Raw genomic sequence first — 12,021 nt, 5'->3', positions numbered from 1 at the left:
CGCTGATGTGCGCCTGTTTCTGGGGAGGGGCAGAGCCACCGTTTCCCTGACTCGGCCCAGCTGCCTGGTGCAGGCCTTAAAAAAAGGGAGGTGACGTCCTTGGGGATTGGAAGGGTAGAGATGAGAAGGGCCCCTCGCTTTTATCGCCTCCTGTAGACTGAAAGCTCACCGTGGGCAGGGAACGCGTCTACCAACTCTGTTACATTATTGTATTCTCCTAAGCGCTCGGCACAGTGCCCTGCACTCAGTTAAATGCTCTATAAATAAGGTTGATTAACTGATGAAATGTTTTGATCAGAATCATTCATGCTTTCAAATTGTCCAGGACTTTCCTCTCAGGGATCCCACGTTAGCCTCGCGGCCTAACCGCCTCCCCGCGAGGGCGGGAGCAGGTTGAGGAAACCGAGGCCACGAGGGGTCCCGAGGCCACCCGGCGGGGCCGGTGGCAGAGCCGGGGCTGGAACCCGGGTCGCCTGACTCCCGGGTCCTTCCGCAGGCCGTGCCCTCGGCAGCGGTCCGGGGTCTTGGCGGGTCTTCCCGCTCAGCTCGGACCCCGGGGTCCCGTCCCGGTGCGTCCCCCCGCCTCCCACGCGGAGTCGGTACTCACTTGCCATTTCCGTATTTGATCCGGATGTCCCTGGTCTTGTTGAGCTCCTTCCCGTCCTTGAACCACCTGTAGGAGGGCTGGGGGTTGCCGGCGGAGGCCTCGCACTTGAGCGACTGCTTGTCTCCGACCTGCACGTTCTGGCTCTTCATCTTCTTCAGCTTGGGCCGGACCGCTGTGGAAACGGGGGGAGGGAGGCGGGAAGGAGAGAGGAGCGACACGTGAATCACACGTGCCGGCCGCGGGACGTGAGAGATCGGGGCCACCCCTGCCCGCCGGGTGCCGGTCGACCCACGCGTGCGAGGCGAGCTCCCGGGCGAGCCACTTGTCGGACGACGTGTGGACCGACCATGCGCCTACAGTCTCCTTTATTCGTTCAGTCATATTTATTGAGCGCTTACCGTGTGCAAAGCACTGTACCAAGCGCTTGGGAGAGCACAATGTAACAATAAACAGACATATTCCCTTCACATACAAGAGAAGCAGCATGGCCTGGTGGATAGACCCCAGGCCTGGGAGTCGGAAGGACCTGGGTTCTAATCCTGGCTCTGCCACTTGATGATGATGGTTATTTGTTAAGTGCTTAATGTGTTCCGGGCACTGTACTAAGCGCTGGGGTGGATACAAGCAAATTGAATTGGAAACAGTCCCTATCCCACATGGGGCTCACAGTCTCAATCCCCATTTGACAGGTGAGATAACTGAGGCAAAGAGAAGTGAAGTGACTTGACCGAGGTCGCGCAGCAGACAAGTGGAGGAGCCGGGATTAGAACCCATGACCTTCTGACTACCCAAGCCTATGCTCTATCCACTACGCCATGCTGGTTCTCACTTGTCCCCTGGGTGATCTCAGGCAAGTCACTTCACTTCTCCGTGCCTCAGTTACCTCATCTGCAAAAAAACGGTGTTTAAGACGGAGAGCCCCATGTGGGACAGCGACTATATCCGATCTGATTAGCTTGTATCTACCCCAGCTCGACACATAATGGGAGTTTAACAAATACCATCATCATCATCACACACTGTGCTCATCGCATCACTCCGCACAAGGCTGATGCTCAGAACATGCCCCTTCCAAAGGGAGGTACTCACTACAGCATTCTACCCACAGTTCGTGCTCAGTACGGTGCCCTCCGCAGCAGAGGTGTCCACTACAGTGCTGTGTACACCACAGATGCTCAGTCATGGGCCCTCCACACCAGAGGTGGCTATTACAGCCACGATAGCGCTTTGCCTGGAGTAGACTTTCAATACAGTGCTCTACAGACAGTAGGTGCTCAGTACAGTACGCTGCCCACAGTAGGTCATTGGTACAATGCCCTACCCACCAGAAACGTTCACTATAATACTCTGAACGAAACAGGTGCTCAGTCAAGTGCCCTACAAACCAGAAATACCCACTACGATCCTCTGTCAGTCAGCCAATCAGTCGATCGTATTTCTTGAGGACTTACTGTGTGCAGAGCACTGTATTAAGCACTAGGGCAAGTACAATCTAACAATATAATAGACACATTCCCTGCCCACAGTGAACTGACAGTCTAGAGGGCGGAGATGGACATTAATAAAAGTAAATAAATGACAGATATGGACATAAGTGTTGTGGGGCAGGCAGGGGGGATGAATAAAGGGAGCAAGTCAGGGCGATGCAGAAGGGAATGGGAGGAGAGGAAAGGGGGGCTCGGTCAGGGAAGGCGCACAGAGTAGATGCTCAATACAGTGCCCTACACACCTCAGGTACTAGGTACAGCATTCTGCACTTAGAAGGTGTTTAGTGCAGCACCCTACCCCCATGTGACGAGCACCTGAAAGAGCACAGCAGAAGCCAAAGACCTAGGTCTTGCCCTTCTGAGCTCAGCAGCCACAGACAGAGCTGCCAGGGTGAGGTGAGGGGACGAGGGCCGAGCTGGCGGACGCCCGGTCACCGGCCGGACCTCTGGGGACCGAACGGGCCCTTGGACCGCCAGGCGGAGGAACCAGGGGCCGGATCACGGGCGGTGAAGAAGTCTGCCCGCTCCTGTCCCTTCCCACGGGGGCTTGGGTGCGCTTTCCCTAGGCACCGAGGCCCTCCGCCCTGCCGGGCCCTCGATCCCAGCCTTCGTGCCCGGTGACTCCTCCTCGGCGGGGTCAGCACGGGCCTGGGCGAGCCCACGGGGGCCGGGGGAGCCCAGGGAGGGGAGAGCCCAGGAGAGTCCGGGCCAGGGAGGCGGGGCCCGTTTGAAATCCTAATGCAATAATAACAACAAATGATTTTCATTCTCAGCCTGCCGTCTGCAGGGTTCTGGGCCCCCTCTGCCCCGGTGCGTGGCCTAATTAGACCCAGACAGGTCCCCTGCCCAGGGAGAGGTGACAGGGAGGAGACTGAAGGGGGTGGGGGCACCCTGGGCACGAGGGGACGCGTACCACCCAGCTCCTCCCTCCCCCGTATGCCATCACCCCCTCCTAAGCCCAGGCAAGAATAATAATAACTGTGGTATTTGTGAAGCATTTACTACGTGCCAAGTACTGTACTGAGGGCTAGGGTAGGTACAAGCAAATCGGGTTGGACACAGTCCCTGTCCCACGTGGGGCTCACGGTCTCAACCCCCATTTTACAGATGAGAGAACTGAGGCACAGAGAAGTGAAGCGACTTGCCCGAGGTCACACAGCGGACAAGCGGCGGAGCTGGGATTAGAACCCACAATCTCTGACTCCCAGACCCGTGATCTATCCACTCCTCCATGCTGCTTCTCAGGAAGGGGTGCAGAGGCTCAGAGTGCTGAGCCCTGAGGAGGGAATCTTTAAAGTATCAGGGGTGGTTTGTGCGGGCTGACTCACCGCCTCTCCCCCCTACCCCCCCGACAAACAGTGCCAAGGTTGGGGCTCCTAAACCTGGCCGGGAAACACAGAGAACCTGGGTGCCCGCCCCCTGCCCACCTCGGGACAGCAGCTGGGCAGCCCAATGGTCCCACCCTCCAATCCCCCAAGGATTGGGTGAGGGGGGATGACCCCGGGGTAGAGCTCAAAGCTCCCTCCGGCCCAGCCGAGGCTGCCCCTGCCCCTCTGCCCCTCTGCCCCCCTGCCCCTCCGCCCCAGTTGGGCTGCGATGTCTCAGGAGGTAATTACAGACTCTGAGTTCTAACGACCGGGAGGGAAAAAAAAAAGAGGGAGAAATGAAAAAGGGCAGGTGAGACTCGCGGCGGGCACCCTCGACTTTACCATCTGTGAAACGGGCGGACCAACGCCTTCCCCACACCGCGCGCTCAGGGAGGGCCGGGGGCACCAACCGGTCGACGGGAGACCCAGGCGCCCAGGTCCCCGGGGATCCGGCCCAGCCCTCTCTACTCGCTGCGCCTCCGGATCTGAGAGAACGGAACAGGTTGGCAGAGGGCCGCCCACCCACCCACCCGACCTTGGCTCGCCCCAGAGTGGGCCAGGCCGATGACTGCCGCGTGACCTTGGGAAAGACGCTTCACCTCTCTGGGTCTCAGTTCCCTCATCTGTAAAATGGGGGATTGAGACTCTGAGCCCCGTGTTGGACATGGACTGTGTCTAACCTGATTAGCTTGTATCGACCCCAGCGCTTAGTACAGCGTAGACACAATCCCTGCCCTCAAGATCTGGCAGAGGAGACAAACACTAAAATAAATTTAGGGAGGTGGAAGTATATTCATTCATTCATTCATTCATTCATTCATTCAATAGTATTTATTGAGCGCTTACCATGTGCAGAGCACTGTACTAAGCGCTTGGGAGACAGACAGACAAGAACAATGGCAATAAATAGAATCAAGGGGAAGAACATCTCATTAAAACAGTAGCAAATAAATAGAATCAAGGTGATGTACATCTCATTCACAAAGTATATCGATACGTACATCCGTGTTCTGCCATTTTTCCTTTAATTCCTCCTTTTCCTGCTATGAGGAGATACTGATCCACTCAAGACTGCAGTTTAGAGAGACTTAGACAGGACAGGATTAAGGGACAGGGAATCCTGAAGTGGGTGGGCTGGGCAGAGGTAAGTATCTGTCTGTTAGAGCCCACTGTTTTTCCATTAATCAATCAGGCAATCAATCGTATTTATTGAGTACTCATTGTGTGCAGAGCACCATACTAAATGCCTGGGAGAGTACAAAATAGCAATATAACAGAGTTTGTTGACACATTTCCTGCCCACCACGAGTTTACAGTCTAGATGGAAAGACAAACATTAATATAAATAAATAAATGACGGATATGGGCATACACGCTGTGGGGCCGAGGAGTGGACAAACTGTTAGACTGCAAACTCCTCCAAGAGCCTTTTTTTTGGTTAAATGGTACATGTTGAGTGCTTACTATGTGCCAGGCACTGTTTGAAGCGCTGGGGTGGACCCAAGATTGGCTGGTTTGACAGTCCCTGTCTCACATGGGACTCACAGTCTTAGCAGGAGGGAGACCGGGTATTGAATCTCCATTTTACAGATGAGGACACTGAGGCCCAGAGAAGTCAACTGACTTGCCCATGGTCCCACAGCAGACCAGCGGCAGAGCTGGGATGAGAACCCAGGTTCTCTGACTGCCAGGCCCGTTCTCTTTCCACTAGATCAGACCGCTTCCTTCCTTAGGCACCTCAGTGGAAAGAGGGGCCGGGGGCAAGATGGAGAGCGTCTCAGACCTTTCGGGAATTCCTTGAAACTCCACAGGCTGTGAGTGATTTTCAAATCCTACAGACAAAACGGCAGACAGACACAATCCTTCAGGAGCTGCTGTTTGCGATGACTGCTCTCTACAGGCCCACACCCAAAAAGACCTGGAGAGCAATGTGAACTTACTCCAGGCTGATAATAACAATAATAATGATGATGGTATTTGTTAATGTGCCAAGCACTGTTCTAAGGTAGTCAGGTTGTCCCACAGTCTTAATCCCCATCTTACAGATGAGGTAACTGAGGCACAGAGAAGTGAAATGACTTGCCCAAAGTCACACAGCTGACAAGTAACGGAGCCGGGACTACAACCCACGACCTCCGACTCCCAAGCCCGTGTTCTTTCCGCTAAGCCACTCTGCATCAGCCTGCATCCTCCCCCACAAAATCAGTCCTATTTATGAATCGCTTACTGTGTGCAGAGCACTGGACTACATGATTCGGAAAGTATAATGCGACCAATATCTTTCCCCGGCAAGGGAACCGAACGTGGGTCGAGAATCCCATTACCCAGGCATTGGGAGGTATATTGTTTTACTGTCCTCTCCCAAACTCTTAGAACAGTGCTCTGCCCACAGTAAGAGCTCCATAAATACGATTGACTGACAGTGATGCAACGAAAGACAAGGAATTGGAAAAAATCGATCGAGCGGGTGGGACAGCCATTGGGTGGCTGTCATGTAGAACAGAAAACCGGATTCCACACAAAACTCAGAGCCTACAGAGCTGCACTTTTCTGATTCTCCCCAACCTCGAGGAGCTGGGGAGGTGGACAAATTTACCAACAGAAGGAGAAGGGGATTGGAATATGAGCTGGTGCTCAAATAGTAAAGTGCGGAAGCCAATATTCAGAAGGGCTGAGGTGACAGAGAGGATTTAGCCTTGGGGAGAAAAGTCTATTCATTGAGGAAGGCTTCCTGGAAGAGGGAGGTTTTCAGAAGGTATTTGAAGATGGAGAGAGGAAGGGGAAATGTAATCCTCGGCCTACAGACCCCTCACTCCGGTCCTACCTCTGGCCTGGAACTCCCTCCCTCTTCAAATCTGACAGACCATCACTCTCCTCGCCTTCAACGCTTTACTGAAAGCACATCTCCTTCCTACCGAAGGGGTGGGCAGAGGTAGCTCCCGGCGCCCGCTCTCGTGCCACCCTGGCCCCGGGGCCGGCTCCTGCCTCCACCCCGCCCAAGGAGCTGGCTGGTCTCCCCCGCCCAGGGGGCTGGGCCAGACGGAAGGCATTTACGAAGAGGGAAGATCCGTTCCCCGGCTGGGAGTTGTGGGGTAATGGGGGAGATGAGAAGTAGCGTGGGCTAGTGGAAAGGGCCCGGGACCTGGTTTTTAATCCCGGCTCCGTCTCCCGCCTGCTGGGTGACCTTGGGTGAGTCATGTAAACTCTCTGGGCCTCAGTTTCCTCCTCTGCAAAATGGGGATTCGTTCCCTGTTCTCCCTCCCCCTTGGACTGAGTCCCACGTGGGACAAGGACTTTGTCCGACCTGGTTTTCTTGCATTGACCCCAGCGTTTAGTTCAGTGCTTGGCACAGAGGGAGGGCTTAACCCACAACCACCATCACGATCAGCATCGTGTTGTTTCAGACGGGTTCAGCCAGAGAACCCTCAATCCCGGCTCGGTCCCGCCTGATGAGGCGGGACCCGCGCCCGCCGCCCCCCGCCAGCCCGGCCCCGGGTTCTGAGTTCTTCACGGTTCGGGCCCTGGTTAGGGCGAGTTTTGGGGACGGCCTCTGATCTGCCCGGGACTACTGGGCCGGGAGACCTCCCCACCCTTCCCCCAGACATCCAGGGGGAGACCCTCCCTCTGTGGCGGGTGGGCAGGGCTCCCCCGCTCCCTGGCGAACATGTGGCAGGGCAGCCCGGCCCTGCCCTGGCCCTGGCTCCGTGAGTCACACGGTGGGGCAGAGCCCACACCTGGCCCAGCCTCGCCTAGGCCCTCAGGCCCGGCGGCTCCAGTGGCTCCGGCGCGGGCCCCCTCCCTCGCCCCCCCAACTCCAGCTGAGCACACAGCAGCCCGGCTTTTCCCATGGCAGGAGGTGGGGGGGGGTGCACGGGCAGGTCCCCGAGAGCTTCTGAGAGGAGGCGGCGGGGCGGGCGGGTGGGCGGACTCCGACACATGATGCCAGGCTGGGCGGTTTGAGAGCACAGGACCCGTCCCGGTGCCCCCTCCCCAGCCCCACCTCCGCCTCCTCTCACACACCCCTCCCCACCTGCAGGGGGTCAGGCAGACTTCACGGCGTCCTCCACTTCCCCTGTCGGCCTGGCCGTGGATGGGAAGCCCCCAAATCCCCGTTGGTTCTCCCCTTCCCGGTGCCCAGGCTGATGAGTCCTGGGAGGGAAAAGTTGGAGGAGGAGGCAGGGAAGAGAGTTAGGCCCCCGCCCTGGACCGGAGCAGGGAGGCGATGGCCCTTTCCTGGCCCCCTACCCGCCCCCGCTACTCGCCAGAGTCCAGGGCAGAACCACCTCTGAACGGTGCCTCTGGGCCACCCCTTCAGCTCTGGCCCTCTAGGGGAACTGTGCCTGCCCCCCAACAAAACCAAATCTCCACCTCTCCCCACCCCCGCCAAGGAGAAAAGGAGAGCTCTATAGCAGGTGGGATTAAGGCTAGACCACCTAAAGGGTTGTGGCGGGGCAGGGGGCCCGGGAAAGAGTCCCCAAGGGGTTAGAGGCATTCCTGCCTGGAAAGGGGAAGTGGGGGCCGACTTGCAGGGACTGACCTCCACGTGACCTGGAGATCTCCACTGGGCTGGCCCAGCTTTGGGGGGGGGTTCCCACCCTGGACAAGACAGCCCCCCCAGGAGCGTCTGAGCACCGTTACCCCTTCTCCTGTCTCTCCAACTCGGGAGGCCAAGAGCCCCGAGCTGAAGGGCAAGAAGTTGGGGAAATCTGGATGGTCCCTATGTATGTATGGGGGAGGGGGGGTCCGCCGGGTGGGGGGCATTGGCAGCGGGGAAGGGAGGTGGCAGGGGAGGTCTCCCACTGCTCCGGAGAACGGAAATGTTACATTTTAGGCAAAGGAAGAAATGGAGCTGGGGTGGGGTTGAAGGGACAGGGAGAGATGAGTTAGGGGTCGGGGGATGAGGCTGCAGGTGGTTCGGTCTACGCACCCCCTCCCCCCTCAAACGCACTCCCCTCCAGGAGCAGGGAAGGAGGCCCCCGGGCCCTACACCCCAGCCAGGCCCCCCTCCATAGTCCGGGACCAGGGTAAGTAAGGCTTGAGACCCTCTGCCCTCCTTTCCCAGGCTTCCCAGGTCCTGCCCTGCACTGGCAGCATCTGCGTCCTGTCCCCAGACATCACCTCCTGCGATTTATCAGCAATATTTACCAAGCACCTAACGTCCGCGGCGGTGCACTGTGCTGACCACTCGAGTGCCTTCCGCGGCCACCGGACCACCCAAACCCGAGGAGGGCGGGGGGGGAGGGAGGGCGTACGGACCATTCCTCCCGCAGACCCGGGGGGGCAGGGAGAACGCCCATCTCACTGCCTTGCTCGTCACCATCCCCAGAGGCTCAGAGAGGGACGGCAACATGCCGGAGGTCACACAGCACCCAAGCCAGAAACAGTTCCTCCTCCCTACCCGGGCGGCGCTGTGATGGGACCCCCGTGCTGGGGGAAACTCCATCCGCGTCCCCCATATCCCCGTCCCGCCCTGCTCTCGAGTCCCTGTTGTGATTTCTCTCCAAGGCCGGGATGGTTTCTCCAAGCCCTCTGACCTGGTGGGCAGGGGGCGAGGAGGAAAGGCGGGACGATGACACAGATCAGAATCTTAGCACTCCCTGCCTCAAACAGCACAGCGGTAGTATGTCCACAACACAACTGTATTCACCCCAGTGCTTAGTATAGTTCCGGGTACATAGTAAGCGCTAAACGAATTTTATTATTAACACACATATACACACACAGCTGAGACCCCAGGTAACCCTCACAGGGTGAAGCAGTCCCTTCTCAGATCTCTGAAGCATAATTAAAAGGACTCAAGCCAACAAGGGTCCTCCCTAGCACTGACTGAGCTCTGACTGGATGAAAAGCACTGCCCTGAGAGCACCTAGTAGGAGTAGAGCACTGTGCCGAGCACTTACTGAGTGCAGAACACCGTGTCGGGTGCCTTCTGTGGGCGGAGTACCTTACTTGAGTGCCTGCTCGGTGCAGAGCCCTAGACCGGGTATTTGGGCACAGACACCGAGAGGAGAAGGCGTGGGCCCTGCACTTGAGGATCTTCCAATCTAATGGAGAACTTAAAGATGGGAAGAAGTGGGCAGAGACGCCCAGCTAAAACTTCCCGGCTGCCACTTCCAGCCGGGCTGAGACTGAGGGGGTCCTCGGTGCCCCCAGCCCCTTCCCCGGGCAGGCCCGTTGTGGCTCACCCTCTCCCACCCACCCACCTCCAAGGCCCCAGGCCTCGAGTCCGGTGCAGCAGCTCGCCTCCCCATCCCGGGGGAAGACAGCGGTATCCTGACATCGCCCCCCTGCCCTCCTGCGTCCCGGGGAACCGTCTGGAATGGCGCACGCCTCCGCCGGCCTCCCGCCGCCCCGCGGGGAAGGTCAGGCCGTGACCCCGGGGTCAGGCTGGGGGCAGGGAGGGCCTGGGCTGGCCCAGAGACAAGGTCCGCCCGCCGGACCACCTGCTCAGCCCGGCCCCCTCTGCCCGTTGTGGGGCAGGCCCGGAAAGCCTTCTCGGGACCCCGCTTTCCCCTCGGCGGGTGAGGTGAGGGTAGAGGCCGAGCCCGGCCCCCGCGGTCCCCATCCCCGAGGGCACCGATTCTCCCATCCCTGCGCGCCCAGCCCAGGCCTGGGTACCTTTCTCACCGGGGTCCGGCTCCTTCTCCCTTCTCTTCCCCTCTTCTCTGGCCTTCTTGCCTCTTCCTCTCCCCCTCCTCTTGCTCTCGGACATGGTCCCCCTCTGCGCCGGGCCCCGCGGACCAAGGGGCCCGGCTGCAGCCTCCCGTCCGCCCCGCTCTTCCCTGCCCGCTTCCGCTCCGGTGCCACCGACCCGGGCCCGGCCTCGGCCCCACGGCCCCACGGCCTCGCCGTCCCAGCCCCGGCCTCGGCCCCCTAGCCTCGGCTTCGGCCCCACAGCCTGAGCCCCACAGCCTCGGCCCCACGGCCTCGGCCTCCGTCTCTAGGCCTCGGCCCCACGGCCGCACAGCCTCGACCCCGCGGCCTCAGCCCCGCAGCCCCATCTCCAGCCTCGGCCCCACAGCCTCACGGCCTCAACCCCGCAGCCCCATCTCCAGCCTCAACCCTACAGCCTCACGGCCTCAACTCCACAGCCTCTGCCTCAGTTCCACAGCCTCAGCCCCTCAGCCCCTCAGCCCCAGCCTCAGCTCCAGCCTCAGCTCCACATCTCCAGCTTCAGCCCCAGCCCCATCCACAGCCACAGCCTCAGGATCGGGTTCAGATTCAGGACCAGCCCGAGCCCTAGCCCCCCGCCGCCGGCCCCCGGTCTGCCCGGTCTCCCCGGTCTCCCCTGCCCCCGGCCCCCGGTCCGCTGCTGTCCTCCGCGCCGGCCGGGGCCGCTTATAAGAGGTGGGGGGCGGGGGGAGGGCGGCGGCTACACCCACCGCGGGGTGGGGAGCCCGCACGTTAACTCTTCGCCTCCTGCCGCCGCTCCGAGGGGCCCGGGCCCGCCTCCGGGCCGCTTGGGCGGGGCGGGGCGGGGCGGGGCGGGGCGGGGCGGGGCGGGGCGGGGGAGTCCTCTTCAAAACCCGCGGACGCCTCCGGGACTTCTCAGTCCCGCTCCGGCAGGACCTGAACCGGGGACCCGGGACGGCCCGGTCCGGTCCGGTCCATCCATCCATTTATCCATCCATTTATCCATCCGTCCGGCCGTCCAACCATCCATCCATCCATCCATCCATCCATCCATCCATCCATCCATCCATCCACCCACCCACCCACCCACCCATCCATCCATCCATCCATCCATCCATCCATCCATCCATCATCCATCCATCCATCCATCCATCCCTCTATTCATCCATCCATCCATCTATCCATCCGTCCGTCCGTCCATCCGTCCATTTATCCGTTCATCCATCCATCCATCCGTCTATCCGTCCATCCATCTAACCGACCATCCATCCGTCAATCTATCTATCCACCCATCCGTCTGGGGGTCGCCCCTCCACCCTCCCCGCCGCGGCCTCGGTCCCGGTCCCGGGGGCACAGGGGCCGGGCCGGGCCGGCGGCCGGCGCCCCTTCCCCCTCACGGCCGGGCCCGGCCGGCGGGGGCGAAGGGGGCGAGGGGAGGCCGGGCCACGGACGCCCGGGACTGGACGGATCCGCGCTCCGAGGGAGGGGAGGAGCCGATGCTCAAGTGGGGAGAGGGGCTCCCGGAGGGAGGGGCCGTAGGGAGAGGGGACAAGGGGGAGTGAACAACTCTGCAGTCCGGCCACAGTCCGAGAGGACAGGAGACCGGCAAGTCGCTATCCTGGCTCGCCCTAATAATGATAACTGTGGTATCCGTTAAGTGCTTACTACGTGACAAGCACCGTTCTAAGTTCTGGGGTAAAGACCGGGTCATCGGTTTGGACACGGTCCCTGTCCCACGTGGGGCTCACAGTTGTAATCCCCGTTTCACAGACGAGGGGGCTAAGGGCCAGAGAAGTGAAGTGACTCGCCCAAGGTCAGGCAGCAGACATGTGGCCGAGCCAGGATTAGAACTCACATCCTTGTGACTCCCAGGCCCGGGATCTAGCCACTAGGCCACGCTGCTTCCCTCCGGACGAATCGCCCGCCA

At 59.9% G+C, this 12,021-nt stretch overlaps 1 protein-coding gene across 1 annotated transcript in view; it reads right to left on the bottom strand.

The window, feature by feature from the left end:
- NRG2 (neuregulin 2) overlaps nucleotides 1–12,021 on the bottom strand; it is a 94,524-nt gene that overhangs the window by 37,718 nt on the left and 44,785 nt on the right. Inside the window, exon 2 of the mRNA XM_029053487.2 lies at nucleotides 608–779. Coding sequence (XP_028909320.1) covers nucleotides 608–779 — 172 coding nt within the window. The remainder of the gene's footprint in view (nucleotides 1–607; nucleotides 780–12,021) is intronic.

The sequence above is a fragment of the Ornithorhynchus anatinus genome, chromosome X2, assembly GCF_004115215.2.
Source record: "Ornithorhynchus anatinus isolate Pmale09 chromosome X2, mOrnAna1.pri.v4, whole genome shotgun sequence".
In the NCBI taxonomy this organism is placed as follows: domain Eukaryota; kingdom Metazoa; phylum Chordata; class Mammalia; order Monotremata; family Ornithorhynchidae; genus Ornithorhynchus; species Ornithorhynchus anatinus.
Note: the sequence above shows the minus strand (reverse complement) of the source record. Positions and strands in the feature narration are given on the sequence as shown.